Source organism: Chroicocephalus ridibundus, chromosome 1, assembly GCF_963924245.1.
Source record: "Chroicocephalus ridibundus chromosome 1, bChrRid1.1, whole genome shotgun sequence".
NCBI lineage: Eukaryota > Metazoa > Chordata > Aves > Charadriiformes > Laridae > Chroicocephalus > Chroicocephalus ridibundus.
In genome coordinates, this window is record NC_086284.1 from 69,171,641 (window position 1) to 69,199,240 (window position 27,600).

General features: G+C 39.4%; 1 protein-coding gene across 2 annotated transcripts; it reads left to right on the top strand.

Moving 5' to 3' along the window:
- UPF3A (UPF3A regulator of nonsense mediated mRNA decay) lies at positions 1 to 26,234 on the top strand. Of its 2 annotated transcripts, none has more exons than XM_063338437.1 (10): positions 1 to 265; positions 2,060 to 2,166; positions 10,281 to 10,387; positions 12,388 to 12,486; positions 12,582 to 12,692; positions 16,161 to 16,216; positions 16,308 to 16,466; positions 17,871 to 18,031; positions 21,505 to 21,799; positions 24,738 to 26,234. In XM_063338437.1, the coding sequence occupies exons 1-10, from the start codon at positions 50 to 52 to the stop codon at positions 24,909 to 24,911; spliced, it is 1,485 nt and encodes a 494-aa protein (XP_063194507.1). In that variant the 5' UTR covers positions 1 to 49; the 3' UTR covers positions 24,912 to 26,234. The 2 variants fall into 2 exon arrangements, with proteins under 2 accessions (XP_063194507.1, XP_063194498.1); XM_063338428.1 differs by having other exon boundaries at positions 148 to 265; positions 1,204 to 2,166.
- Positions 26,235 to 27,600: the final 1,366 nt, after the last annotated feature.

Consider the following 27,600-nt stretch of genomic DNA (forward strand, 5'->3'; position numbering starts at 1 on the left):
CAGTTCTCGCGAGGTTTCCGGCCTGGCTGTGGGCAGCGGCGGCGGCTCCATGCGGTCGGAGCGGGAGGCCGGGCCGGGGCCGATGCGGGGCGGTGGCCGCGACAAGTGGTCCACGGACATCCCGCTGCGGCGGGAGTCGCCGCGCCGCGACCCGGACCCTCCGGCAAACCCGCCGCCGCCGCCTTCTCCACCCTCCCCGCTGCCGCCGCCGCTTCACCCGGCGCCGGTTAAACAGCGCGAGGAGAAAAAAACGGCCCTGAGCAAAGTGAGGGGGCGCGAGGGCAGCTGCGGGCGGGAAGGGGGGGGACGGGACGGGACGGGACACACGCGGTGGGGGGGCAGTCGTGGGGTGAGGGGGTGTCGGTAAGGAGCGGCTCTGGTGGGAGATGTCAGGGGATGGGTGAGGAGCATGGCGCAGGTAGGCCCGGTTCATAGAGTGGTTGGAGTTGGGAGGGACCTTAAACACCGTCTGGTACCAACCACCCCCTGCTCCGGGCAGGGACACCTCCCACTAGGCCACGTTCAACGGACCCGAGTCTCGTTTCAGGAGGCTGTGGTGTTTTAAATGGATGTTTCTGCGTCTGCGGAATGAGGGTTTTTACTCGGTGAAGTGTCACAGAGGTTTAGGTATGGTTTCCCGGCCTTTATCATTGGCCAGTTTACCTGAGTGTGCGGATTGACTAGGTGACTGCCAGACCCCCAGCTAGCCGCTCTCTCACTACATCCCCAGCAGGACAGGGGGAGAAAATATTATGAAAAACTTACTGGTCGAGATAAAGACAGGGACATCACTTACAAGTTACCATTACGGGCAAAACAGACGCAACTTGGAGAAAATTAATTTACTGTATTGCTAATTAAAAAAATTAGAACGGTGAGAAACAAAGATTAAAACTAAAACACCCTGTTCTCCTTCCTTCCCTCCCAGGCTCACCCTCCCCTGCCCCCAAGCAGGGCATGGGGATAGGGAATGGGGGTTGCAGACAGGACATAACAGCTCCTCTCTGCTGCTCCTTCCTCATCACACTCCTCCCCTGCACAAGCGTGGGGTCCCTGCCATGGGGTACCGCCCTTCATGAACTGCTCCAGCGGGGTTTTCTCCCAAATACTGCAGCTGTTCATGAACTGCTACCGTGTGGGGTGTTCTCTGTGGGCTTCAGTCTTTCAGGATAAACCTGCTCCAGCATGGGCTCCTCTTCACAGGCTGCAGGTCCTGCCAGAAAACCTGTTCCAGCATGAGCTCTCCCTGGGCTGCAGCTTCCTTCAGGGCATCTTCACCTGCTGCGGCATGGGGCCCTCCATGGGCTGCAGTGTGGATATCTGCTTCAACGTGGTCCTCTGTGGGCTGCAGAGGGACAGCCTGCCTCACCATGGTCTCCTCCAGGGGAATCTCTGCTCCAGCACCTGGAGCACCTCCTCCCCGCCTTTTTTCACCTTGGTGTCTGCAGGGCTGTTTCTCACACTTTTCCCCCCTTAACCCTCTGTCTCACACACTGATGTTCAGCCTGTTCTGTGCTTTCTTGAATACCTTTTCCCCCAGGCACCACCATCTTGGCTGCAGGGCTCAGCTCCATCAGGTGGGTTTGTTGGAGCCTGCTGGAAACTGGCTGTGTCTGTCATGGGGCAGAGGCTGCCCTGGAGCCCCTGCCACCAGCATCTGGGCACATAAACCGAAGACACTAAGATGCTATTGTAATAAAAGACTTAAAAGTTAGCTTAAATCATTTTAAGAAGAGATACTGTAAAAATTTTGTGTAGTGAGTATCTGTTTTTTTGGTTGTTTGTTAAAATCTTTTGTTATTGGATAAATTGCAGTGGTCCTCAAGTTCATCAGAATATTTCAGTTACCCTACAGTTTTACAATGTTAGCAGAAGCTGAGATACAGAAATTGTTCCATTTGCCAGCAAGTCCAAGGAGGTAAATCACTAGGAGGCTAATGCTTCGGTTGAAGTTCTCAATTTGAGGAAGAGCTTTTAAAGTGGAGTAATATGATTTGTTTAGTCTCTTTCTACAGTATTTAGATCAAAGATAAACCTCCATTTTCTTTTATATATGCAGGTAGTTATTCGACGGCTTCCTCCTTGTCTAACTAAGGAGCAACTGGAGGAACAGCTACATCCTCTACCTGCGCATGATTATTTTGAGTTTTGCACTGCTGATCCCAGGTGAGGATGAGCAGTTTGTGTAGGTTTTCAGGTGCTTAAAACCTAATTACGGTATTTTGGTCATACCAAATCACGTATTTTTTCCATCAAGTCCTTTTTGTTAGTTTTGTTAGTTACTTAAAGTACTTGTGAAAAGCTGGATACATATGCAGAGGCAATGCATTCCTGCCCTTTTCTTTTACACCGGTGATTCTAAACCAGAAAATTTTTGTGTATGAATAAGACATAATTTTATTTGAAACCCTGATGTTTCTTTTAATTTGCATTAGTAAAATGCAACAGACTGTTCACGTGCTGTGAGAAAGAGTCAACCTAGGGCAAATATGACAGAAGTTTTTTCATGAGTGCCATTTGAGCTTAGTTTCTTTTTTTGCTTACATGTTTTTGTATTTATTTCATGCAGTTTTTCAAATAATCCAGTTTTATTATTTTTTGTCTCATTCAAAACTAAAAAAAAGTCAGAACTGCTAGTATATTTATATAATTCACTTAGTATCACCAGTGGTAGAATACAGTTCCCTTTTGAACAAGAGAAGGAACTTAACCATTAAAATAAACAAAATACCTTGTATGTTACATCTGCATGTCTTCTGAAAAACTAAAGTATAAGATCCATCTTGCCTGCCTTAGCTTGTCTTAGTGTGCAGTCAGTCATCCTCCACAGGCACCATATTCTTTCCATTGACTACAGAGGGATCCTGGATGTTTGTTGCTGACCAGCTTTAAAGTTAGGGGTGACCCCACCTAGAGCAGGTAGCCTTTCCTTTGTAGGGAATTGTTGGTGGAAAATTATGCTTGGAAGGGTCTAGTTCCTGGGCTGATTTTATTTGAAAGAATACTGCCACTTCTTGCCACCGCTGTGTTATTAGATGGTTAACTTGGACTATGTAGGTTCTCTCTGAGACAGTTCCACAGTCAAAAGGAGCGTCTGTTTAGCGAAACTTTATGGCAATTGCCTGACCTAGACAGTTACACATATGTGCGGCAACTAAATAGTAGATGCTTCAGCTTTTTTGGTAGAACAACAAAGCATGTGAAGTTAGGAAAGAAAAGAGTTTAGTCTGATTGAAAGTCTTTGTCGTTACTTACGTTTTTCTTCTGAACCTCATCATCCATATTTGCAAATGGGTCTCTTTAAGGGTTCTGTCACAGCGGTTCATTTGATAAGGGGAAAATATCAAAAGCAAACCAAAAATTCTCTGAAGAAGATTGTGTCTTTAGTATGTTTAGCTGCACAAATGACAGGTAACATTTAAAAAATTACAATTTTAATTTTCTAGAACAATTGTTGGCACAAGAATTTAGGGAGTAAGGCATCTTAGGAAAGAGAAGGCACTGACAACAGTTGTACGTTTAAAGTTTCGTTTTTCTCTCTACTTCTATGTGATGAAATTTGGAGTCCTCAAAATGCTGTCCAGTCATTTAATTGCATCCATGTCAAGTTACTGCTGAAAGATACTGTGGTTTTTCTCTCATGCTGTGTTACTCATCACGTACTTCCATATAGCTAGGGACAGAATATAGGTGTATATAAAAAAGTTAGATCGCTTACATGATAGTAGTTCATTCTGGTAGAGGGATGAGGACATGCTTAAAACTCTTTAAAAGTTCATTTCCCTTGAAGAGCAGATCTTGGTGATAAAAAGTCTGAAGAAAATAAAGCTGTGTTTCTTACGTTGTTTTGCTACTAGACTTCAAGATACAGGAAGCAAAGAATATACATTTTTAAACTTTTTTTTTGAACAATCATATCTCTGATATGTGTAACTTGGATTGTCAGTTTCCTTGAGTCCTGTAATAAAGTAATGGTCTGGGAGAAAACTGTTCTCTTCCTTCTGAGTTTTGGATTTGTGTTCTCTTCTGCCTTCACAAATTTAAACTCTCTAGGAAAAAGTGTTTTCTTGTAAGTTTGAATTTTTCAGCATGAACTGGTTTGTATTCACTTTTTTTTTTCTTGCTTCATCTTGCTTCTTCAAAATTATGCTTTTCTACAAAAGATGTGTTTTTTTAAAATGCATTTGTCTTTACAGGGTTTGTATGGCTACATCTTTTGTCTGCAAACTCTGAAGTTTGAATAAGCATTTAGCTGCAGTTCTGCAGAGTATTGGCTTGACTGTTTGTTCTTTGACTGGCCCAATATCACCTTGCCCCCTTTGCCCACTTTGTTTAAATGCTTGAATGCTGACACATACCCATGTATATCTGTTTATGATTTAACTCTTTACGTGTTCACACACTCTAGAATATACAGTAAACTTTCATAAATTATAAGTCGGAGACAAGATTAGTACAGTGAGTCTTGGTCTTCTCTTACCCAGCAGAGGTAAGGAAGAGTATACTCTTCTGAGAATAAAGCATTGTGCTGCAGTAATCTGTCCTGTTACGGACAGCTCATAAAATTTCAGAAAACTCCCTGTGTCTTCATGCTGTTCCAGCTAACAGGAAGAGCTACAGTTGTCTCTGCAGTGCCTTCTGTCTTTCAGTGATAAGCTTTTTTCTAGATCCTGTACCATGTGCATAGTGGCAACCAATCCAGAGAATTCAGTGATAATAAAAACATGGGAAGATAAAAAGCAAATTTCATGTTACCTAACAAGAGAATGATTTGGAGAAGCTACTCAGCGAAGAGGATGTTGGAAGGAGAAAGCAGCATACAAATATTTTGATGCAGAAGCAGACAAATTTGCCTTAAGAGCTGTAACATCTCAGTTTAACCCCATCCTGTGTAACTCTAGATAACAGAAGTTTCTAAGAGCTCATTCAGATTTCTTTAGCCGTGGAGTACAGACTTTTTTTTTTTATTAAACACAAGAATACAAGTTCTATATTACAAAGTCCCTAGGCTGCAAGTAGCTGAAATGATTACTAGGTGAAGTGTCAATGTATATTTTCCCCTTTTTGATAAACTTTCTCTGAGCATCCTCTACTAGTTGCTGTTGGAGAGGGGACTAGAGAGGTCTAACTATAGCTGTTTCACATTTTTATTTCCAAGGTCATCTCACCCTAGAGGACAAAACAAGATATGCGTGACAACTAGTTTCTCTGTTTTTGCCGTCTAAAGGTTCTCTTTAAGTTTACAATGTCCTATTATAGGCAAACTATAAAACTTCTTAAAATTTCATTTGATTAAGGAATGTCATAAATGTGTAACACTTGTTCAGTTACATCCATTTCAGTAAAATAACTTCAGAAAGTGACTGTTGCATTGTGTTTTGTTCATTTTTTCAAATTCATGTGATTCACTGCATTACATTTATTCTCTCTTGGACACCAAAATACAAACAAAACACTGTTTCTGTGACTGATTCTATGGGTTTTAGGCATGTTTGTTGGATGGACACGCTGTCTATAGCTGATAAAAAAGACTCAGCCTTCCTCACAGTCTATCTTGTTCTCAGACTCCAAATACTTTTTTTCTCTTATATTCTTTTTTGTCGGTATGTAAATGTTTCTGAGTCTTCTAAAACTTTAGTTGAGTAAGTGAGCTCTGGCACCATGGGATTTGCGTCATTCCTTGGGACTGGCACTGAATGCTGAGTGCTAGGACATGTCAGTAGTGTTGTGAGGTTATGAAAGTAAAGAGATCTGAACAGGAGCTTTGCTTATGTGAAAGCCAGTCAAATAGTTGATGCCATGCCATATATCACAGACTTCTTGAAAACAGTGCTCTTCCTTTTGCCTTCGTAACTGCTTCCCAACATTTGCTCAGGATTATTGTAGGCAAATAGCATTAAGAGTTTAGAATGGCAGTATGTACCCAGGAACTGCAGCTCTGAAGGGGCAGCACCTTTAGAGCTTCAAGAGAACCACGACTAGTGTGTTCTGGGTGGAATGAGTGACAGTCTGTTATCACAACTGCATAGTGATTCTGCTCCTTCGCTGGGCAAATTGTGCTCCTTTGTATCTGTAAAAAGGAAAAGCTAAGTTAATTTAAAATTATGCCAGGTCATTCCACTGTGTGATGACCACAGAAGGTGAGAGATAAGAGGATGAAGGCCAGTGGATTGATATCTATGCTATCTACATGATAGCGTAGATGATGAGTTATCAGTTTGATCAGAAATTATTATGCAATTTATGAATGGATGGAGGAGTTTATTTAACACTACAAAATTTAGATGTAGAGATCTATGTATTTATATACACGTGAGTATATATGTTTGTATATATATACACCATGATTGATAAGTTGGTGTTTTTACTAAGATTTGATGGCTGTTATTATCATTTAAAGATGTTTATATTGTAGATAACTATTTAAAATTACTTTCCTGTTTACCAATCTTTTTACACAATTGTGTTAAAAGATACTTTGTAGAAGTAATTGTGCTTGTTATTAAAATTACTATAAAAGTAAGGGCTTAAAGAGATGGTAGACTAAGTATTATAGAAATACACGTAACCTAAAAGATTGGATACCCTTGAATCCACAACAGAAAACAAAGAAATGGTGTGTTGTACGCTGAGGAAATGCGTACAGTCAGACTCATCTGGTTTATTTCCATAGAGATTGCTCTAAGTGATATCCCAGAGATGCCAACATCATGTGCTGTGCATCTGTCCAAAACATGATACGGATGGAAAGCAGCATTATAGACAGCAAACATATGGCAAAATAGAACCAGCTGTCTGATTATAGAACTAACCAACCAACCTCAAAACTGAATTTCAAATCTTGAATGAAATCTATGCTGGTAGATACTTGAAAAAAGGAGGAGGCGCAGGAGTCCAGTGGCACTTCTGTAGGACTCAGCTGGAAGGCAAAATCCTGAAAAGCAAAAGCTGTATTTTATCCAGTAACCGCTGAATTCAAAGTGCAGAAGTAGAGCAGGAGTGTTTCTTCCTGGGAGAGGGTATTAGCCACAGAGTGCCTGTGGCCCTGTGAAGCCCTGTGCATTCTTTGCTGCGCAGTCACCCTGGTGAGTTCTCAGTGGATAGCTGAAGAGGGGATGCAGGGTGGGGAGCAGCAGTTGGAAGTGAGGTGTCTGAAACCCAGAGTAAGAGGCTGTATTTTATATGCAGGCCAGTGCTAAGCATTTCTGATTTGCTGGGTTTAGTTAGCTTCCCATTTAGACAGTGAATTGCATACATTTTTTTTTGGAACACTGCACACTTTGCTAAGTAAGAAGCCCAAGACAGGGGTCTGAAACACTTAGAGATCAGGCCTTTATACACTAAGCATTCTGACAGCTAACTTGCATGCATATGAGAACCAGCTCTATTTGTAGAAGTGTCTCCATCAGAGAAGGAACGTGTAATTGTTAGGCACCGTTGTAGCCGTGTTTCTACAACCTTCTACCCTGGACAGACAATCCTATTTTATTGTGCTACTGTGCACATCAATATCCTACCATGCGCAAGCATGCTTTTGTATTTTTGTGTGTTTCTGCTGATGCAAATGAATTCTTGAAGATGTTAATAATGTGTAGCAACAATATTGGATCCTTATTTGCAAGGTAAATTCTAAATCTCTGTTTTCCAGACTCCCATTTATACCTTTCAGACTGTTTTTTCTTACTAATAAATGTTTTGTAACCATATCAAATTTTACTGTTTCAAAAGATACTCACTCTGATAAGCCTAAGCTGAAAATGTTAGAAAAATATTATGTTGTGTACCAGGAAAAGGTTGCGTTGCCAAAGCAGATGAAACAGATGGCGTTGGTGTACAAGCTAAAGGAAACAAGGAAGGAATAAGTCTTTGTATTTTCAGTTCTGTTTCATGATGGTTGTGTGCCCAACCATAAGGTTCAAAGTTACTGCAGAAAAAAAAATAATACAACTAGATGATGAAGCTGTTTGTGGTGCACTGAGACAGAGAAGAAATGCCACAGTAAAATAGCAGCTGGGACACTTGTCTGAGTCCCAGTCTTTGATCTACGGAAAATTTTAGTATTATACAAAATCTGAAGATGGATAAAACACTGAAATAGTTGTTTAGGAACTGAAACTCAATTTCTCAATCTCAGATAATAATAACTGGGCTGGAAAATAATGCTTCCTCCAGTTTCCTGGCTTTGTCTTCTGAATCTTCAGCACTTCAAGTGTATAATCATATCAGTCTCTAATATCAGGCCTCATTTAATTTAAACATCAGAGAACATGAAACATAAGCATAGTCCTGTTAACATGACAGAGAAGGAAGTTTACTTCTTCCTGGGAGCCACCAGTTATCAGAGACTTATTCACTTGTTCCAGCCACTAGGCTGCACAGAGCCATTTCTTCCAGCACAGCTATAGATTGCCACGATAAAATTTCTTCCTTTACATACGCTTGTCGGCCTTTCTAAGATATTTTTTAACTGTATCTAATTATGAAAAGTGTTACTTTTTTTTTTCTTTTCTTTGAAAATGATGAGAAGGAAGCTGTCTTATTTTGTCTCCTTTGCATCTTGCTAGTACTCCACAGCCACCCTCGAGTGTGTTGCATGTACAGACTGGAGGTTTGCAAGTCTGCAGGGTTTGCAGAACCCTGTGACAAAACACAGGCCACGTGCCACCATGCTCATTTGGTCAAGCTGTTCTAGCAGTAGCTTGCAAGCGGTCGGTAGCTGCGTGGCATCTTTGTAGGCTGTGGCAGATGCTATCCACGCCTGTAGCATCTTTCAGCACTGCTTTCTGTCAGCAGCATAGCCCTAGCAGGCATTTTTGTGGTTGCCTGCTTACAGTTCACTGAATGCTATTCCCATCCTAGAATATCAAAGTATAGTAAGTATGGATGAAATAGCTCTTCCGTAGAATTAGAAGGTTTATCCTCTGCATGCTGTAGAAATGCTCCATAGCCAGTATTTGCAAAACATCTAAATGAAAAAAGCCCTCTAGTTTTTTTTAAACGTTTCTCCTGGCTACAATATCAAACAGAAATGTGGCGGGTTTACAAAATCATTGGTTAGTTATTGACAGCACTGCTCTTTAGGGTCACCTTCAAACACCCATATGGAATGGAATCCACATGGATGCACATTTGAAAAAGAAAAAATTACTTGATGTGTAGTAACTGTGTTGCTTTGAGCTGCCAGATGTGTGGATCCTGTAATCCAACCCATATTTTTGCTCTTTCTCATTCATTGTGAAATCTGATTCTGAAATAGCTATGGGATTGAAATACAGTTGCAACTATGCGTGTTTATTATCTCCTGCTGCTGCTGGTGAGTTTGAAGACAGGCCGTGTATGGCAATAGTATTATGAACATAGGCATTTTAAAGTTATGGGCTTGTGCTCAGATATGTTCAAAAACCTGGCATAATGCATATCCATCAGTGAAGGCTCTTTCAGCCAAACTGGTTTATATCATAGTTGCAGGGGTTTAAAGCATGTACATGCCATGACTCTAACTTAGCTGATGGGTGGTAATTCATTAAATTACCTCAGTTTCATTGTGGTTGGTGGTGTGCCAACCCTGAGGTTTTTATCAGGCCCATTAAAAGTTTACCCTTCAAGTGGGATCCATGCCAATAAATTCTTGAAGAATCAGAATTACTTTAGGTTAGTACCTGTTCTTTCTTTTGCTAGAAATGCTTTGGATTTTCACAGTAATTGTTCTTCACAACTGGACTTTGCATATTTATTGATACACAAGTATGTCAGATGGAGTTTATTTATTTGTTATGTAATTCAGTGGATTATCTTGACAATTATTAGGTTATTTAATCTTTCTTAAGGGTGGAAGTCTCTTTAAATACAGTGACAGCTTGGCCACTGCCCTTTCACTGAGAACTTTTACTTACCTTCTGTTTCAGCGACAGAAGACTTTCTTAGCATGCCCAAGTTCCCCAAAAGGACTGCTGTTACTCTTATCTCTTAAATCATTAAATATTAGATTTAAAGCTTTGATCCTGCACAATGGAAGCAAATGCTCTGCAATTTAGGGAGACAAAACAAACTAGAAATCTTTGTCTCAGATCAGAATAAATTTCACAGTTGCATCCAGGAACTCGGTTGTTCAGTTATGTTTTGTCATGGATATTATTAGATATGTATATGTAAACACTTTGATATGCATGTTTAAGGTAGCCATTTCTCAAGATGAGAAATGTGATCCTTCTAGTTTTACTCTTTTTCTAGTCCTGAACAGAACAGTAAATAACAGAAAATAAAATTGTTTCTTCTTGCAGCCTTTATCCTCATCTCTACTCAAGAGCATACATTAACTTTAGAAATCCTGAGGACATCCTTCTTTTTAGAGATCGCTTTGATGGCTATGTCTTCATTGATAATAAAGGTTGGACTATTTGTAAGATATTAAGTGTGTATAGATACATATACCATTTTAGAACATTAATTTACTTTTTGCTAATTATAACAGGTTTTTTAATGAATATACAGTTAATTACATAAAAGTATATTAAAATCTAGCACTTAAAAGATAATGAAGTGTAAAATGTATTTTTCCATGCAGTCTTGCTTGTCTGTGTGGTGTGTGTGCTTTATGTGCGTTTTTGTACCCTAAGCAATCCACTATAAAGATCCTGTTAAGATAATTAGCTTATGCAAGCTTCACAATTCATCGCAGCAGTAACTGAACACATTGCAAGCATGAATCATTACATTTTCAGTGTGTTTCTGTGAGATAAAGTTGTGCCACTTATTCCCATTTTGAAAAAGCAAGACAAAAACTTGACTTCATCATTTTGGTAGCCCACTTTGAGATATGTACAGCTTGACTCTTTAGAGCATTTGCAGACATCTTGCATTGAGTTCCAAGAACAAGAGTGACAAAATTGGTTTCCATCTTTAAAATGTTCAGTTTGCAAAAGTTTGCCCAACAGTAAGAAAAACACTGTAATAGGGGTGTGGATAAACCCAGGTCTCCTATAGTAGCATGAAACTGCCTGAGCCAAGAAACTATGCTTTCCCTTTAGCAGTTCCTTGCCTCGTTCACTCATACCTTCTGTAAAAAGTTGCATGGGTTGTATAAAACAGACATAGATTTGTGGGGTTTCCTGTAGACATGGTCTGTTCTGTACACTCAATGTTGTAGAGATCCTGCAAAGAGTAGTCCTGTCCGCTCTTACTGGAGAGTTGGTCTCTAAAGGAGCTGTCTGTCAAACTAACAAATTCCTCTTCAGCATTTCCTACCTGAGGTATTTTGTAGGCTTCTAACTTAACCAGATTTGGATGGATTTTCCTAGAGGTAGAGAACAACACATGCCTCGCAGTGTGTGATTACGAGATTTCAAATTCTGTGTGGTTTAGATGAAAAACTAGAAAGAAACTGTTTTTATGATTCTGCCAAGACTTCACTTGGCCTAAATTATGCACGTTCTTCAGTGTCATGCTGGACTGAAGCCAGAATATTCTGTATGTTGCAAAACTGAGCTTGGACACAGCTGGCCAGTTTGACAGGATTGCTTGTGCAAACAGAGCACAAGTTTTGATGAAAGGTGCCCTCTTGTGAGGTTTTGTGGCAGCATTGCCTTTATGAGGCTAAAATTAAAGCAAGGATTACTAAGTTCAATAAGGTTAACAAATGTTCTAGTACATGTAAGCCAAGTTTTCAGTGGACTTGAGCAAAGTGTAATGTTGAACCTGCTGCAAGTGGAAACCAGGCGAAATTCCAAAGCTACACACAGTTCTGAGTCCAGTCCAAAGAAGAATCCAGTATTTAAGGCAGAATTCAAAACAAAGAATCCATGCCAGTAAACACAGGCAAGAATTTGTGTAGTCCGTCATGAACAGAAAAAAAGAAGTTTCACATAATTCTGCATGCCGAGTTTTACAGTTTTGGTTCTGAAAGAAGATGGCATGTTTTATTTTTGCATATTACCCAGCATTGTATTTTTTAAGCATTTTTGGCAACAAAACTTTACAGAAGGAACTCAATTGTTTCAGATTCATTGCCCAATAGTACTTATCACTTGTCAGGCTGAGATTTTGTGTAAATTTTTCTAATCAATGAATATCTGTGAAGAATTAAAAGGGAATTATAAATGATAATGCAAGAATTCTTTTGTGCAACAGTAGTCATCTTCATTTTGACAGTCTTTGTTAGCATGTCTAAAAAATACTTTATGTATATAATTAAAGTATAAATGTATTTTGTTCTGAATCTAAAGTGCTGCTACATATTTTTCATTAGAAGTTTAGGGTGGAATTGTAGAAACATTCACCTTTGATTTCAAGTAAGACCGCCCAACACAAGTTTCAAGAATTTTGAAAATCTGACTTGAATATAGGGAATGTTTCTGCCCCTCCAGAAATTAAGCACTGATCTTTTTTAAGGTTTGGAGTATCCTGCAGTGGTTGAATTTGCTCCATTCCAGAAGATTTCAAAAAAGAAGCTGAAGAAGAAAGATGCCAAAGCCGGTAGCATTGAAGATGGTAAACATATTTACTTGGTGTCACATTAGAAAATAGATTCCATTTCTGTCCTGCATTGCAAAGTATTAACATAATTCAAAAATTTTTCTTCACAGATCCAGAATATAGAAAATTTTTAGAAAGTTATTGTGCTGATGAAGAGAAAATCTGTGCCAATCCTGAGATTCTTTTGGGAGAGATTGAGGCCAAAACAAGGGAACTCATTGGTCTGTTTTCTTGATTTTTCTTATTATTGAGAATATTAAATATTTTTATATCTTTTGGATATTACCTGCAAGAGCTGGCCTGTTCAGACTAATAGATTGAGATTACTGCAGTTAAATTTTTGTTATACAGCTGAGTAGTGGCAGGAAACACCCCACCTACTCCTTTAAGTCTATGCATGGAGTCACTTCACTTCACTGGAAGTTTTGCCTGCACAGTGGCTTTAGAAATGGGTCCTTAATACTTCTGAATATTTACAGATGTATTAAAAGGTGGAAGATGTATTTTTAAAATATAAAATAGCTGGATACTTAACAGTTGATCCCTGGTATTAGCGGCTTTTGTTGAGAAACATGGAATGATTTCTCTTTGTTCTCACAGTCAAGATTCTGAAAAAGCTTTGAAAGTAAGGCAACACCTTGTTTTCTGTATGCATGTAGCGTGACTTGGGGGAATCTTAGTAAGATCAGTGCTGAAATCTTCAATGCCAGCATGCAGCTTTCAGGATGACATGGAGTATTAACGTGGTGAATCTCCAAGTGACAACAGGCAGAACACTTACTTGTTCCCTAGGTGTGAGTAGGAATCGAGTAGGAAAAAATAAATAAATCAACTTTTGCTATTATTTCTTTACAGCCTAAAAGTAGCCGCATCTTTTGATTAGAATCATAGAATAGAATCATAGAATCATTTAGGTTGGAAAAGACCCTTAAGATCACATTGAGTCCAGCTGTAAACCTAACACTGCCGAGTCAGCCTCTAAATCATTTCCCTAAGTGCCATGTCTACCCATCTTTTAAACACCTCCAGGGATGGTGCCTCAACCACTTTCCTGGGCAGCCTGTTCCAGGGCTTGACAACCCTTTTGGTGAAGTTGTTTTTCCTAATATCCAATCTAAACCTTCCCTGGCGCAATTTGAGGCCATTTCCTCTTGTCACTTGTTACTGCTCTGTGTGACAAGTATTTCTGTAGTGGCATTAATTATTCTTCATATGCATAAATTAATAGTTGACTGAAGAGATTTGGAACTTAAATAATTTAGAAGAAATGGAAATATTAGAAGCATGGACATTTAGATAATTCTGTTACCAATAAAACTTTTTTGTTGCTTTGCTAGATAGGGAGGTTCCCCAAGAATTTTTATTTACCCCAAATCTTCCCTACTATTTGACGGCAGAGCAAAAGCAGTCAAAATTTTCTAAGAAGTTTACAATTTACAAAAAGTTTACAATTTCAAGAAAGCTTTATTAACTTAAAAATATTCTATCAATGAAAATGTTTAGTCTTGAGAGCTGCTGATTTCTGAGTAACAATAATGGCTGAAGGCAGCTTTACGTTAGGAGTTTTAATGTTTTGCTTATGTTAAATCATGGGAAACCGAATAAGTTGCTTTATTTCAGAACTGCGGCCATTGCTATCAACATAAAAACAAAGATTACTTCAGTGGATAGCATGTTTATAGCAAAATTATGTACAGGTTTAGTTGCATCTCCGGTTTCAAAGGTGTTACTCCTGATGAAGTCAATGAAAGACACACACAAGACTTTGTTGGCAGAATTGGCCCTCACATTCTCAGCATTTCTCCAGGTAGTGTTACCGCAAGCCAACATGTTTTATGCATCACGTCACATGCATTAGCTCATCAGTTTCAGTGTGACAGAGAGATATAAAACAGATTTTCTCTGTAACAAGATGAAGGTAAGCTCATTCTTCTGTCTTGTTTGTGGAGAGCAAGACAAAATTTAAAAGTTACTGCTGACACAGGCCTTCATTTTGTGATTTATTTTCTTCTAAAATTTCTTAGACATTTTTTAGAAAAAACTGATAGATTTTCATTTACAGTAAGGCCCATAAATAAGATGGGTAAGATTCAGGTTTGATAAGCATTCTTTTTTGCTCTCCTCTTCTGACAGTACTCATCACGCTGCCTCTCTCCCTTGAACTTCAAGTTACAATTTCTGATGAAACCTGTTGCATCAAATGACTCGGGTCAAGTTCGAGACTCTGAGTGCAGCTTGTCCTTTCCCCAGACCCTCCAGTTACAATTTGTGATCGCTTTCAGCATGTAAAAGTGCCCAGAGGCGGACACAGCTCAGACAGAGCAATTTATGGGAGCAGGGGAGAGAGGCAGAGCTGAGAGACTGGTAGGAAGGGTGCTGGGGACCTAAAATTTGTCCAAAATTACAGGCAGGTGGGAGAGAGAGGTGGGGGGTAGCATGGGGAATCTAGAGATAGAGGGAGGAAGATCTCAAATCAACAATCTTTTTTGGTTGTTGCTTTTGACCAGTGGTATTTGCCAAAAATAAATACCGAATCCTATCAAGCCTTCCATTCATAACTGCATAACAAGGTTTTATCATTAAGGAATGGGTTGTCCCCAGGATATTCACACTTTCAAGACAAAAACATTCAAATGTTTTTGGGATATGAACTGTGTCTTGATTTTGGCTATGCCATCTCAAATTTGATGAAAACTTTATTTCTTCCTTTTTTGATTTTTCTTCCAAATCCTGTCGTCCATTCCAATAGCAAAATTTTCTTCTGGTTTGAGGGAAGAATCCTATACATAACTGTAGAGCAATTTCTAGTAGTAAACATTTTCTGTAACTCGATCCTGGGATCTCTAAGACTGACAAAGTTTGTTGTAACTCCTCAGAGCTGTAAGTACATGAATTCAAGTCTGAATTCAGTACTGACAGTCATGAATGCTATCTGTACATGATATAGAACTTGATGTTCTCCAAGTTTTTGTAGAATATGGGGATGGTTCAGGCAGGTGACAGGCTAGATTTCAGAGTGTGGAGACAGCTCTGTAACATAAGAATGACTGTGTGATCCAGTAAAGGAGGCATTTTATTTGTTATTTGAGAAGATACAGTTTTATTGATTCTGCTGATACTTTGCTGTGTAACCTGGGACAAACGACTTACCTCTTATTCATCCTGTTTTCCCATGAGAGGTGAATGCTAAATGGTAGTTAAATGGAAATGTTGTATGAGAATGAAAATGTTTCCTTCATGGTGTGCTTTGAAAGCTGGGATTAAAAAGTGCTATGTGAGATAACTAATGTGGGCCGTATATGAACAGCAATATAGCTAGGTTTTGATGTACAAAATGAAAATGTAGGAATAGATTCTGAACACATTTCTTTCCTTTTTGGTGAAATAACCATTTGATGAGCAAGAGAAAAAAGCCATTCTCTTGAACTGAAAAGATACGCTTTTTAATTAAACATTAAGTAATCATGCAACAAATCTCTGTTGCTTCTAACCCTGAAGGCAAAAAAGGAACAAAGTGTTTCTAAAGCAGAATGATGGGATTGCCTTCAAAAATATATAAAACAAATAGGTTTATTAATTATTTGGCTCCCTTGCAGATAAAACTAGAAAAGAGGAGTTAGTATTAAAGTGAAGAAATGAGTACATATTTTAGGACTTGAACACTATATCACAAATTTTTTGTGTTTTAGCTAGAAGAACAACACCCCTTTTGGAATATATTAAAAATAGAAAATTAGAAAAGCAGGTACGTTCAGACTTTTGCCTGAAGTTCAACATTTATGTTTCACGTGGTTTTCCGTTGGACAATTTACAATTAATCATTTTGAACTCTTCAGAGAATACGAGAAGAGAAAAGGGAAGAACGAAGGCGAAGAGAATTGGAGAAGAAACGTCTACGGGAGGAAGAGAAAAGGAAGCGCAGAGAAGAAGAAAGACGTAAAAGAAAAGAATTGGAGAAGCAAAAGAAGATTTCTGAAAAAGAAATAAGGATCAAGGTACCTTAATGAAAAAACCCTTTTTTTCTGTTGCATTTATCCGTAAGTTCCTTTGGTATCTCACTTACACTGTTTAAAGTCTTGCTAACTTCAGGCTGTGGTGCCTTATAACAATCTGAATAGAGGTGCTTTTTAAGACTTCACTTAGGTGAGTATATTTTGTGCTATGTCAGGGCATCTAAAACCTTATTTGTATAAGGTGGCATAGATAATAACTATTCAACTGAACTGAATTTTGTAGTATTGGAAAGGTTTTATAGGCTCTTTTAAAGAGGAAAACTGATACAAGAGTCTGTAGCTTAATGCAAGGGCACACAGGCTCACTCCACATCTTGTGGTGGGGAGAAGTCACAGAACTGTGCACTTCTTTCCTCTTCCTTTTCTTCCTGAAAAATAGTTGCCTTCACCTAGGTGTAAAACAGTGAGTTCTGAAGCCGAATTACAGATTTTTAATATTTAGGCATAAAGAAAAACATACTTCAGAAGAAAAGGGAGTTAATCTTTATTTCCCAAACCTGGTTGTCCAAAAGACCCCAGTATTTGTGACGTATCTGTGGCAATATGACCTTGAAAGCTAGTTCTGTCTCCTAAAGAAAAGGAAAATATGACCTGAGAGAAACATTATAGAAAGTTTTAAATATAGGAGAATAACCTGTGCTCATTTCAGAAAAAACGGTGGAATGAAAAGACTGATGAGATGTTCTGCTTTTTCTTGAAGTGTTAGAGAAATAGTTTGAGACCATTGGTCCTTCTGTAAAGATTATTCCTGCAATGCTAGACACTGCTCAAGCCCTGTGTGGGTAATTTGTTGTGAAAGGAACACTCATCTTGGAATTCTTAATCTCCAAGGTGAAAATGCAATGTGATCTTTTCTGATAACTTCATAATTTTTTCCTCAGTCCAGTTTTCTGTCAGGGTGTATTTATACTAAGCACCTACTTCTATATGCCAGTCTATCCCAAGTAGTTCATGTGTAACACATTTTATATATGATATTTCATGGAGTGAAGTATTAATCTTGCTCCTTTTTACTTAGAGGTTCTGCTTTTTATTTTATTGGCAATAACATTGAGCTCTGTTACATGATTCCTAAAAAATCATAGACCGTAATAATATCTTTATATGTGAAACTTAAGAGAGAAGAGTAGGTAAGTCCTTTCTCCAGTGTTCTCAGCATATTGAAAAGTGTGCAGTTGAATGCTTGCTATTGACTGTCACTCCTTAGCAAAAGAAAATGCCCTCTTTAAGTAACTTGCAAAATTTTATACTTTGTAAAATATATTCCTAGCATTTAAATATCTTCAATCTTAGTAGGTTTTTGATATGTTTAATACATTGTTAAAATGTCTATTACAACAGACAGGAGAATAATTTTACATCATAATATAAACAAATATTTCTTAGCTTCTTAAGAAGCCTGAAAAAGGAGATGAGCTGGCCAGTGAAAAGCACAAAGAAAAAGGTGAAGAACCTGACATTGAAGAAAACAAATGGGATAAATCACCTGGATCTGGAAGTATGAAATCCAAATCACTGGAGGGTTCACTAAAAGAACTTAAGGAAAAGTAAGTAATATTTATCTTTTAGGCTCCAAATTAGATCCTAAATGTTTTAATTTGAAGGCTTAAGCATAATATAAGTGGTGCATTGGCTGGGTGTTTTGTCAGCAAGGAACTGATGTCATTCTGTGTGTGAACAAATATCTCACTGTCCCTTTTGTAAAAGGCATTTAGTAACTTACTGACCCGATGGCAGTATTAGTGGATGCAATTTGTTATTTGTGAAATGTTTTGAAATCCCATGCTGGAAGGATTCTGCATGAAAATTCATTCAGAGTTTCATTGTTATTTCACCTGCTCCCCATCAGGAGCTCAGGTAAGGCCCTCCTTCCATTGATGATGTCAAAGACTAAATCGTCTCAGATGCCATACTCTTCCATCACACTTTCTTCATTTTTGCTGCAATAAACAGATAAATGTGTCTGATAAATGGGACAATGGCAGAATAGTTAAGGTGTGAATGACAGCCTTATGACAGGTGCAGAAGGCTGTCTCTCTCTCCCACTGCCTTTTGTGTTGTATATGTAATAGTAGGAACAAGAGGTATAGCCTAGTTCTATAACTCCAGTAGCCTGGAAACGTCTTACAGATGTCTTCAGCAGGTGGTTCTCTTTCTTGTCCTTTGGCACGTGTGTCCCATCACAAGCAGGATTCACCCATAAGATATGTAAGAGGCATAACTAAGAATAACATGCTGCTGAGGTAAACAATAGTTTATTCTTCATTAGACTTTTTCAGCCAAGCTCTCAAAAGTACTTGGCAAAAGGGAAGAGCTGAATCTGAGGTATCATGTATATGTGCAACTTGTACATAAGGACAATCTTGAGCATTTAAATCATTTACCTAAGGTATTATATGCACAGTATTAGAGGAAGTTTGAGATTGTGCTCTAGGAGATTTGGAGGCTACCTGGCTATTCTGAGTAGTTTAAATTTTACCTTTGTCCACTTAGGTTCTTGATTTTTATGAAAAGTATGCAGGAGCTGCAAATGTTCTCCTAGTAGGAGGCAAATACAATAATAAAGAATAGAAATTTTGAACACTGGAAAATAAACCCACTGAATTTGCTAATTGAAGAAGTCGCTCGCCAATAATATCCTACATGCATTATTCAACTTTTTTTTTCTTTCTGACTAAGGACTTCAGACATGGCTCGGTGTTTCAATATGTTGAGTATGTCCTGAAAGATGCTGGCAAATTCCATGTCATGTTCTCTAATGGAAATTGAAAATATTCAGCAACTCTTTCATTGATGTTCTTCAACAAAGGAAACAGAACAGGGTCAACAGAAACATTTTCAGGGGCAAGTCAGTTGTTTATCAATAAGGCTTTTTATGTATTAAGCTTTTGGTCGTGCCGTATAACATTTTTACTATTGATCCTGTAAGCTTAATAAGGCATTAATGTAGATTTTCCAGGTGTAAAACAGAATCCTTTTGGCTGCACAGGTACAGTAATTGTTAACTTGTCTTTCCAAGTGCTCATTTCATCATGAGTATTAGTGGGTGCCATTAGGTAGCAAGCTATAAGCTATTTCAGCTGAATCAAGAATTAAAGTTGTAACTACTTTGTCGCCATCTCAGAAATCAGTAACAAACCGTAACTTTCAACTCTACATGCAGGAGACTGAATTGCCTGTTTGAAACCATGCTTAAAGGCTGAGTAGCAATAGTTTTCTACCATAAATTAAAACATCAGTAGGTGCATGAGTGTACCTGGTCACATGCAGATTTGAAACGATACCAAACAGAAGTATGCTTCCATTCCCTTTACTTCCATTTATTTCTGCTTTCTGTTTCTCTGTCTGTGTAACTTTCTCATCTGCCCATAGTTTGTAATTGCTTACCCCGCCATTTCCACTCGTGCCTGCCTGTTTGCTGTGACTGTGTTTTAGAAAGCTACCTTAGCTGCGCTTGAACTGGAGTTTGTATCCCTGTCACCTGCCTACTTCCAGGCACATCCATTCCTTCCTCATCCACAGTAACAGGCAGGGCAAGAGGTACCAGGTACCAGGGTACCAGGCAATGCTGCAGCAACAAATTGAGATATCTTTCTGGCTTTTTGGAAGGTCATGCTCTGAGCCTTGCTGCAACTTGGAGTTAGTGTCTAGAATAGCATGTTAAACATGAAACAAAACAACTTATAACCACATACCCCTTGAGAGCTAACATAGTATTTTATATATATGTATCTATGCTACAGGTACAGTGTCTCTGTAATTGTGATTGATTCAGGTGTCTGTGACAGCTGGGACATTGCTTCCACTTGGCGAATATGTTATGCTGACACAAGCACAGTCTTGCGAAATGCTGAATAATTTACCTGTCATTCGGGTTTTGTTGCTGACCTCCAGCTCTTCCCGAGATGGGGACCATGTCTTGGCAGCCCCACCAATACACAAGTTCATGGCAGAGACTAACAATTTTCACAATTCCGTTATTAAAAAAAAAAGTGATATCAAAAGATACACTTTTATTGATATTAAACCATTCTAAATGAGAAGCATATCACTGTTTGATCACTATACCATTAGAAAATCTCCATACTAAATTGGGAGAAGATTCCTAAAATGGGAACAGACTGTCAAAAGTAACTTTCCTGTTTCAATTTTAAGTATTTATACATATGTAATATATAAAAAGAAACTGCCTGTATTTGCTCCTTTTAAAGTTCAATCTATTCTGTAATCTTTCTTCATTATTTGCAGTTTGGCTGTATGAGAGAAGCACCCGCTTGCTGAACAGGAACAGTGAAGTGAATAAGAGAGCTGAAAATTGTATCAGACAGGCAGCAAAATGTTGCAAACTAATAGTCTTTATAATATAAACCCATTGCAGCGTAGCAGAAATTAAGTATTATGTTGTGGTAAGGTAATGGACTTTCACTTAAAATACGCAAAGGTAGGCTACATTACTTGGAGATATAATAAACAAAAGCCTGCAACATGTTTATTTTCACAGATGTCTTCTGTGAGTTGCAATATCAATAAATAATTTTTGTTAAATAGAGTCATGAAACTTTACAAATTGATACATGATACCAGCACAATTCCTTCAGGCCCTGAATGTTCCCATTCAAAGGAATACTCATTAACGTGAGTCACCTCGAGAACAGGCCACAAGAGCTAATCGTGCAGCATGTGTTTATGTGAAGAGTATTGGGGAACTAGTTATGGGATTGCAAAGAGGGATAAAAGTCGAAGAATGGGCCTTCTACAATAGTTACACAAAAATCTGATTTTGCTTGCAAAGCTTTGTCTGCTGTTCTGAACCGAATGCATAGCCAAGGGTCGGACATACGTGGATGAGACATTCAGCAAGATTGCACATAGCCCCTTTTTAATGAGAAAGAAAACAGCCTTGCCATACAACTGATCTAAATACCGTTGAATTCAAAGGAAGGCTTTGCATTCTGTCCTTCAGCAGCTTTTTATTACTGTTAATTGCTTGGATTTTCTTTCTTTTTATACATACTCTTAGGTCACAAAATGATAGTGACAAAGAGCAAAGAGATTTGGAGAGAAGATTTCGAGAAAAAGAACCTGAAAGACAAAGGTATCGATTGGATGATGGCAGAAAGCATAGAGCTCACTATGAGTTTGACAAGTTTGTGAGAAGGAATGAAGAAGAGCTGAAATGGGGGAAAGGATACAACCCAGACAGAGGAAAGAAAGGGAACTACAACTACAGCTTCACTGTGGAGGCAGTAGACAAACTGGGTAAAGAGGACAAGTGTGATGACATGGCATCCAAAAAGGAGCGCATAAGAAATAAGGTTCTTTTATTCATTTAGGATAATCTTTCATTAGTTAAATATGCTTCAAGATCGCAGGTTTTACTTTTGCAAACTCAGCACAAAGATGCTTTTACAAAAAAAGCAATTCTTTATTTCATTTTCAGTAAAACTCAGACTTCTTTCTGTTGTTACCAAAGGACAACAGCAGTTAAAATAAGTTAAGGTTACAGGTCTCTGCTTGTTGATATTTACAATATATAGAAGACTTTCTGTCTTCCTTTCAACCCTAGCATTTTTAGAACGCTATTCTTGGAAGCCTTGTATTTTATGAGTGTCTTAAAAAGTATTATACTTCTGATCTGTCATGAAATTTAAAAACTGTGGCATGCTAGTCTTTAAAAAATGTACATCTGTTACCCAGTTCATAAAGTAATTATGTTATGGATTGTCCAGGCATTGCTTGGTAGAGGAACCATAAGGATGTAGAGAAATAGCTAATTCAGAGACCACTGTATTCAGAGAGTGTGAATGTGCAAATTCTTCAGTATTGTATACCTGCCAGTACGAAAAGGCTGTCATTTAGTCAGGACAAATTATCCTCACGGTCGTTTTCAGGGAAAGAGCAGGTGCAAAACCAGTGCAAGCGGGGCCTGTAGCAGGGTGTATCGCAGAGCTGTCCCTTATTGTCTGCCAGAGACATGGGCGTCATTTTTCTCAGGCTGTCTGATTTCATGGATGTGCCAGGGTCTTTTCAGGAGGTGGCTCTCCTTGTCACCCTCATTCTCTGTCCCTTCTGATCCTAGATTTTCCACAAAAGATGAACAAAACACTGTTTTGGGTAGAAATTTATTCTGCATGTGAAACTCTTCTTTCAAACCAGTGACGTGAGCTAAGGCTCACAAGGAGTAAACCGGTCATGTGTGAAGTGAGTCTGTATGGAGTGTGCGTAGAGCAAGTCCAGGTGGACTCGCTGTGCCTGTCACGTAAGTCACCTTGTGCAAACACAGACGGACTGCTGTGCCCCGCTTTTTGTTTATGAAAGGTCATCTGGGCGGTATGGCTGAGATTTATCTGCATATACACATTAGCCACTTGCCACATACACCCACAGCTTGAGCTGTAGAACAGTCAGAAAAATGGCAAGTTGAAACAGGGAGATGGGGAAAACAACTTTCCTCGTGCTTGCCATGCTGCTCTTGAAATCTGGTAAAGTAATCTGCAACTTTGGACGTGGACGGTGGGTCCTGGGGGCCTTTTGTCAAGCCTTAAGAAGCTGTCTCCCTTTTATTTCTTCCCATCGCACTTGCAGTAGCTTCCTGAGTTTCTGGATTAGTCCACGCTTCAAGTGCTAGATTTGTTCCCTAAACAAAATAAGCAATACCAGTAAAGTTTTTTGCAGTGTTGTGACTTGTTTTCCTTAGAGTATTTATCACATAGATAAGAGTTAGGGGCTGAGTTTTCCAGCTTACCTATAGAATTAACAATGCCAACACAAGTTTTTGGCAGAGATCAAGCTTCTTTCTGAAGTTTGTAAGAATTAAATAGAAAATGGTAAATTTCCAGTGTAAGTAACAGTTGTGCTAGCTTTCATACGAACTGCAAGGTACAGAGTCTGGGATATGAAAAATCATTTGGACCCTTTATCATACACTTCCCAATGGGCACTGCTTGTCAGAGGATCTACTTTTATGCAGCTGTTTGTGATGTAAAGATGCATGTTAAGCATTTCATACCATCGTACAAAGCACTAACTAGAATGATCTAGATGCATGGCCCAGTGGTGAATCTTGATATCTGGTCTAAAGAGATGGAGAAAAAAGTGGAGCATAAAAAAAGAAAGGTGAAGGAAAAAGAAAGAAAAAGGGGAAATGCATATTGGGAATGAGAAAAGAGAATAAAAGAATGACTTCAAATTAATATAGTTTGACATGGGACAATTTCAGTGCTCTGCCACTGTCTTAAAATAGGCTGTTTAATTTCATTTGGTGAACTTAAAACAAGTCAAAAAGCTTTGGTCAAAAAGCTCGGGTTTTGGTGAATGGGTTGCTTCATAACATTAAAAACTGGTATTTGTGAGAGTAAAATACTCTTACTAGGAAAAGACTTGTGAAGCAGAGTTTCTGAACAGTATGTTCTATTATTGAGATTTCAAGATTAAAAAGTGCTCTCAGGAGCTACGGAACATCACCATTTGCAAGTTGGAGGTGTCTTTTCCTTGTGAACTGGCTCCTTCTTCCATTTTCCAGCGATCAAATCAGCGTGTGTATGATTGGGTCGCTCACAAAGCCTGCGCATGCTCAGATTGTATTGACCTTGTTTATTATGAGTAGGTGAATTCTCCTGCTCTCAGACTCAGTGTGGAAGGCGTGATGAGGCGGAGCAGTAACTGTGCAATCTTGTTTGGATATGTATAACTCAAATGTGCATTCCATGTTCAAATTGTGGTAATGATTGATGATTTGAAGAGCACTGCACACTATCAATTGGTAAAGTTCAGCTGAGGACCATTTTCTAGCTGTTACCTGCTAAACAGTTCTCTGGTTTGTCTTATTTTTTATGCTTGTAATTAATATGCGTCAATTCATCTGCAGAGTTGCAAGTGCGCAGGCTATTGTTCTTCGCAGTTGATGTTAGTGAAGGGAGCAGCATTTTCCAGAGTTTTACTTGTAATACTGTGTTTGATAATTGTCTGCAGTATTTCTCCTTGTTTATGTCAAATGTATCATAGGATCTTTAATTTTTACAGCTTTCTTCATTTATTCAAAATGCCTGGCTCCCAAGAATAGCGTTACAAACAAGACAGATATTAAGTACTCAGTCAATTTTCATTACACTCCATTTTTTTCCTGGGTCTTACGAAATGTCAAGTGATTTAACACAAAATCAACTTTCTTTACAAACATCCATTGCTTTAAAATCCCACATATGTGTCACAGACAGGTTTCTCTCAGCCTTAACCGCGTCTCCTTCCTTTTAGGATCGCCCAGCCATGCAGTTATACCAGCCAGGAGCTCGCATTCGAACACATACGGGATCTACAAGTAAAACCTACGACTGCGGTGGCAAATCCTTTGAAGATGCTCTTGATAAAAAGTATGAGGCAGATAATTCAGCTGGAGGTGGTTCTGAGAAGAGCGAAGAAGCAGAATAAAACAAACTGGGGGAAAGACTTGTGAAAAGGGATGAATTTAAGATTCAGTGTCATCACAAAAAATCCACAGGGCTGCTTCCGAACTCCACAGGCGATTGCACCACCAAAATTGTAATAGCTGTGCCTCTTAACTTTCTGTAAAATAAATGGAAGAGGGACTGGAGACATATAAAGTATCTTACAGCAAAGGAAAATTGTTGCTTTTTTACAAAAAGCAGAGCAAACTCTATTTGCCTAATTAAAAGCAGTTCAATATTTTATTAGATTTACCTTGAAATGGAAAACCTCTAATAGTTTTAAAGGAGCGTTTGTATAAGAATTTTCAGAAGCTATTTCACCTTTTCAAGTCTAAAGACCTGAAACATACATCTGCATCAGTTTGAAACCGGAGGCACTTTCAATGTGTTTGGTGCATGACACGAGGATCGTGGGACCCCTTCCTGCAAACGGCAGTGGCGGGGGCTGCTGCCGGGTGGGAAACTGCGGTCAGGCTGGGTGGGTCCAGCCCTGGGAGGAAGCTCTGGAGCCAGGAGCGTTTGCAGGATGAGGCCCACAGTTCGCACAGTTGTGAGAAATGTCCATGGGTACCCGTACCTCATTGTGTTTACATTGGTTTTCAGTCACCTATAGTGTCAGATAAGTGTTAGTAAAGCTACAAGTACGTTGTTCGAGAGTTTGTCATTTTCTGAGCCACTTTTGCCTTTTTAGTTGTAATAGATTCTTGTGCTTAAAGCAGAAAAAAGCTAACGCGAACCTCAGCACTTAAACAGTATCTCTGGTTTTAATAAATTAGCTGGTTTTTATGTTTTTGACACTGACTTTAAAAAAAAAAAAGGTTGTACAGTGATGACTTTTTATAAGCTAACGTTTCATATGAGTTGCAGTTGCAGGATTTGGAAGATGTATGATACATGAACGTTCTGCAGTTCTATTTGTTATTAAAAAATAAAAACAAATGAATGTCAATTGCAAACTACCATTTTGTAAGGTCTAGGCCAAATTCTGCCCTCTGATGCAGGCACATATATATATATGTATAAAAAATGTGTGTATATATATATATAGCTTCCATTGGTTTCAATGATAGCCGCGTGTTTACAGAAGGGCAGAACACGTTCATTTATCTTTCATGGCTGAAAATTTCTCAGTTGTCTGAACTTGAGACCTGCTTTGTCACTGAAGTTAAATAGTAAGATATTAATTTATTTTTACATCCTCTTTGAACGTTTTATTATTAAGCATAACATCTAATTGTTCTAGACTGAAAAATTATTTATTGTATTTTCCAGATATTAAGCATTAAAAAGAATAAAAGCAACAAGATTTTGACTATGGTTTTGAGACGTGATCTTCTGGAACTTTTTCATCTGCTACTCTAGAGAAATTAAGTAAGATGCTACGCTACTTGGTATTCGTCAGAAGTAGATAGCAATACAGCTGGGAAGAATTTTAATACCAAGCTACGTAAGTGAGCTGCCCACTACGATTACTTCAAGCTTAAGTAAAACTGCTGTTTGTTAGAGAATCATTCGGTTTTAGCTCCATCTAAAGTTTATCTTGTTTGCCAAGTTTATCCTGACTGCAGAGGATTTTGTCTTGGCATCCTGGCTGAGTCCGGTGGCATTAGCCTGGGGCAGGCCTTCCCCTCAGTGAAAGAGTGGACCCAGCTTGGTCCAGGGAGAAGGAGACTTGCTGGGAAGGTTCTCCTGCAGGAGAGCCGGATGGAGCTGAGATCTTCACCAGTTGAAGGTCCGCCCAAAAGCAAGTGTTTCCCACCTGTTTGGATGCCCAGGGGAGGCTGGCAGAGGGGTCTCACCTGTGGGAGGGACCCGCAGACCCAGAAAAGCAGCGATTTCACACGTGCTCACAAATTCAAGCTTTATCCTTTGTGGGCAACGGTGGCTTTCGGGCCGTTCCCACACCTTCGCCGAAGTGCCTATGTTACGAGTAGGCACCTCTTGATAGCATTATAGGTAATTAGCTAAGCATGGTTTATTTAGCAGTAATTTTCCATTTGGGGCTTCTTACTTCCCGTCTCTTTTAGTTACCAGAGATTGGATGTCAAACCTTGACTCAGTAAAAGCCGTGAGGGTTTAAACACCCATGTCCATGAGGTCATTCTGCTGTGCACTCGCTGACGGGGATTCCTGCAGCCCTCCCATTTGCTCACTTATTTTTGCTCCCTTGTGAGTGCAGGGAGGGCACACAGCCTGGCCTTTGCCTTCTACATTCACATGGAAGGAATAGTCAGGGCATTTGGATTGGGAGGTGGAGAGTGCACTGATCAGAGCCCGCACTGTGATCGCATCCCGAGGAGCCCCCGCTGCCTGGCAGCTTGGCTGTGCTGCTTGAGGAACTCTTGGGACAACCTGTTATTCAGCAGGTACCAGCATCTGTTCCTTCCACATCTGAGGGGGCCAGCAGAAGGTACCGGCCTCCACCAGCAGGATCTATTTCTGAAGCCTCGCAACACCTGCCACAACAGGCTCAGGAGGGACGGGAGCAGCAAGGCAGCTCCGGGAGCACCGTGAGCGCTGGGAGCACCAGGAGCTTCAGGAGCACTAGGAGCCCTGGGCATGAGGGAGTGCTGCCCGCAGGCTCTCTGCTAGGAATGTGACCCTGAGGAGATGAGAAATGCCTGCTGCCAGCAGAGACAACGCCACTAATGAGCTTCCCCTCTCTGTGCCGC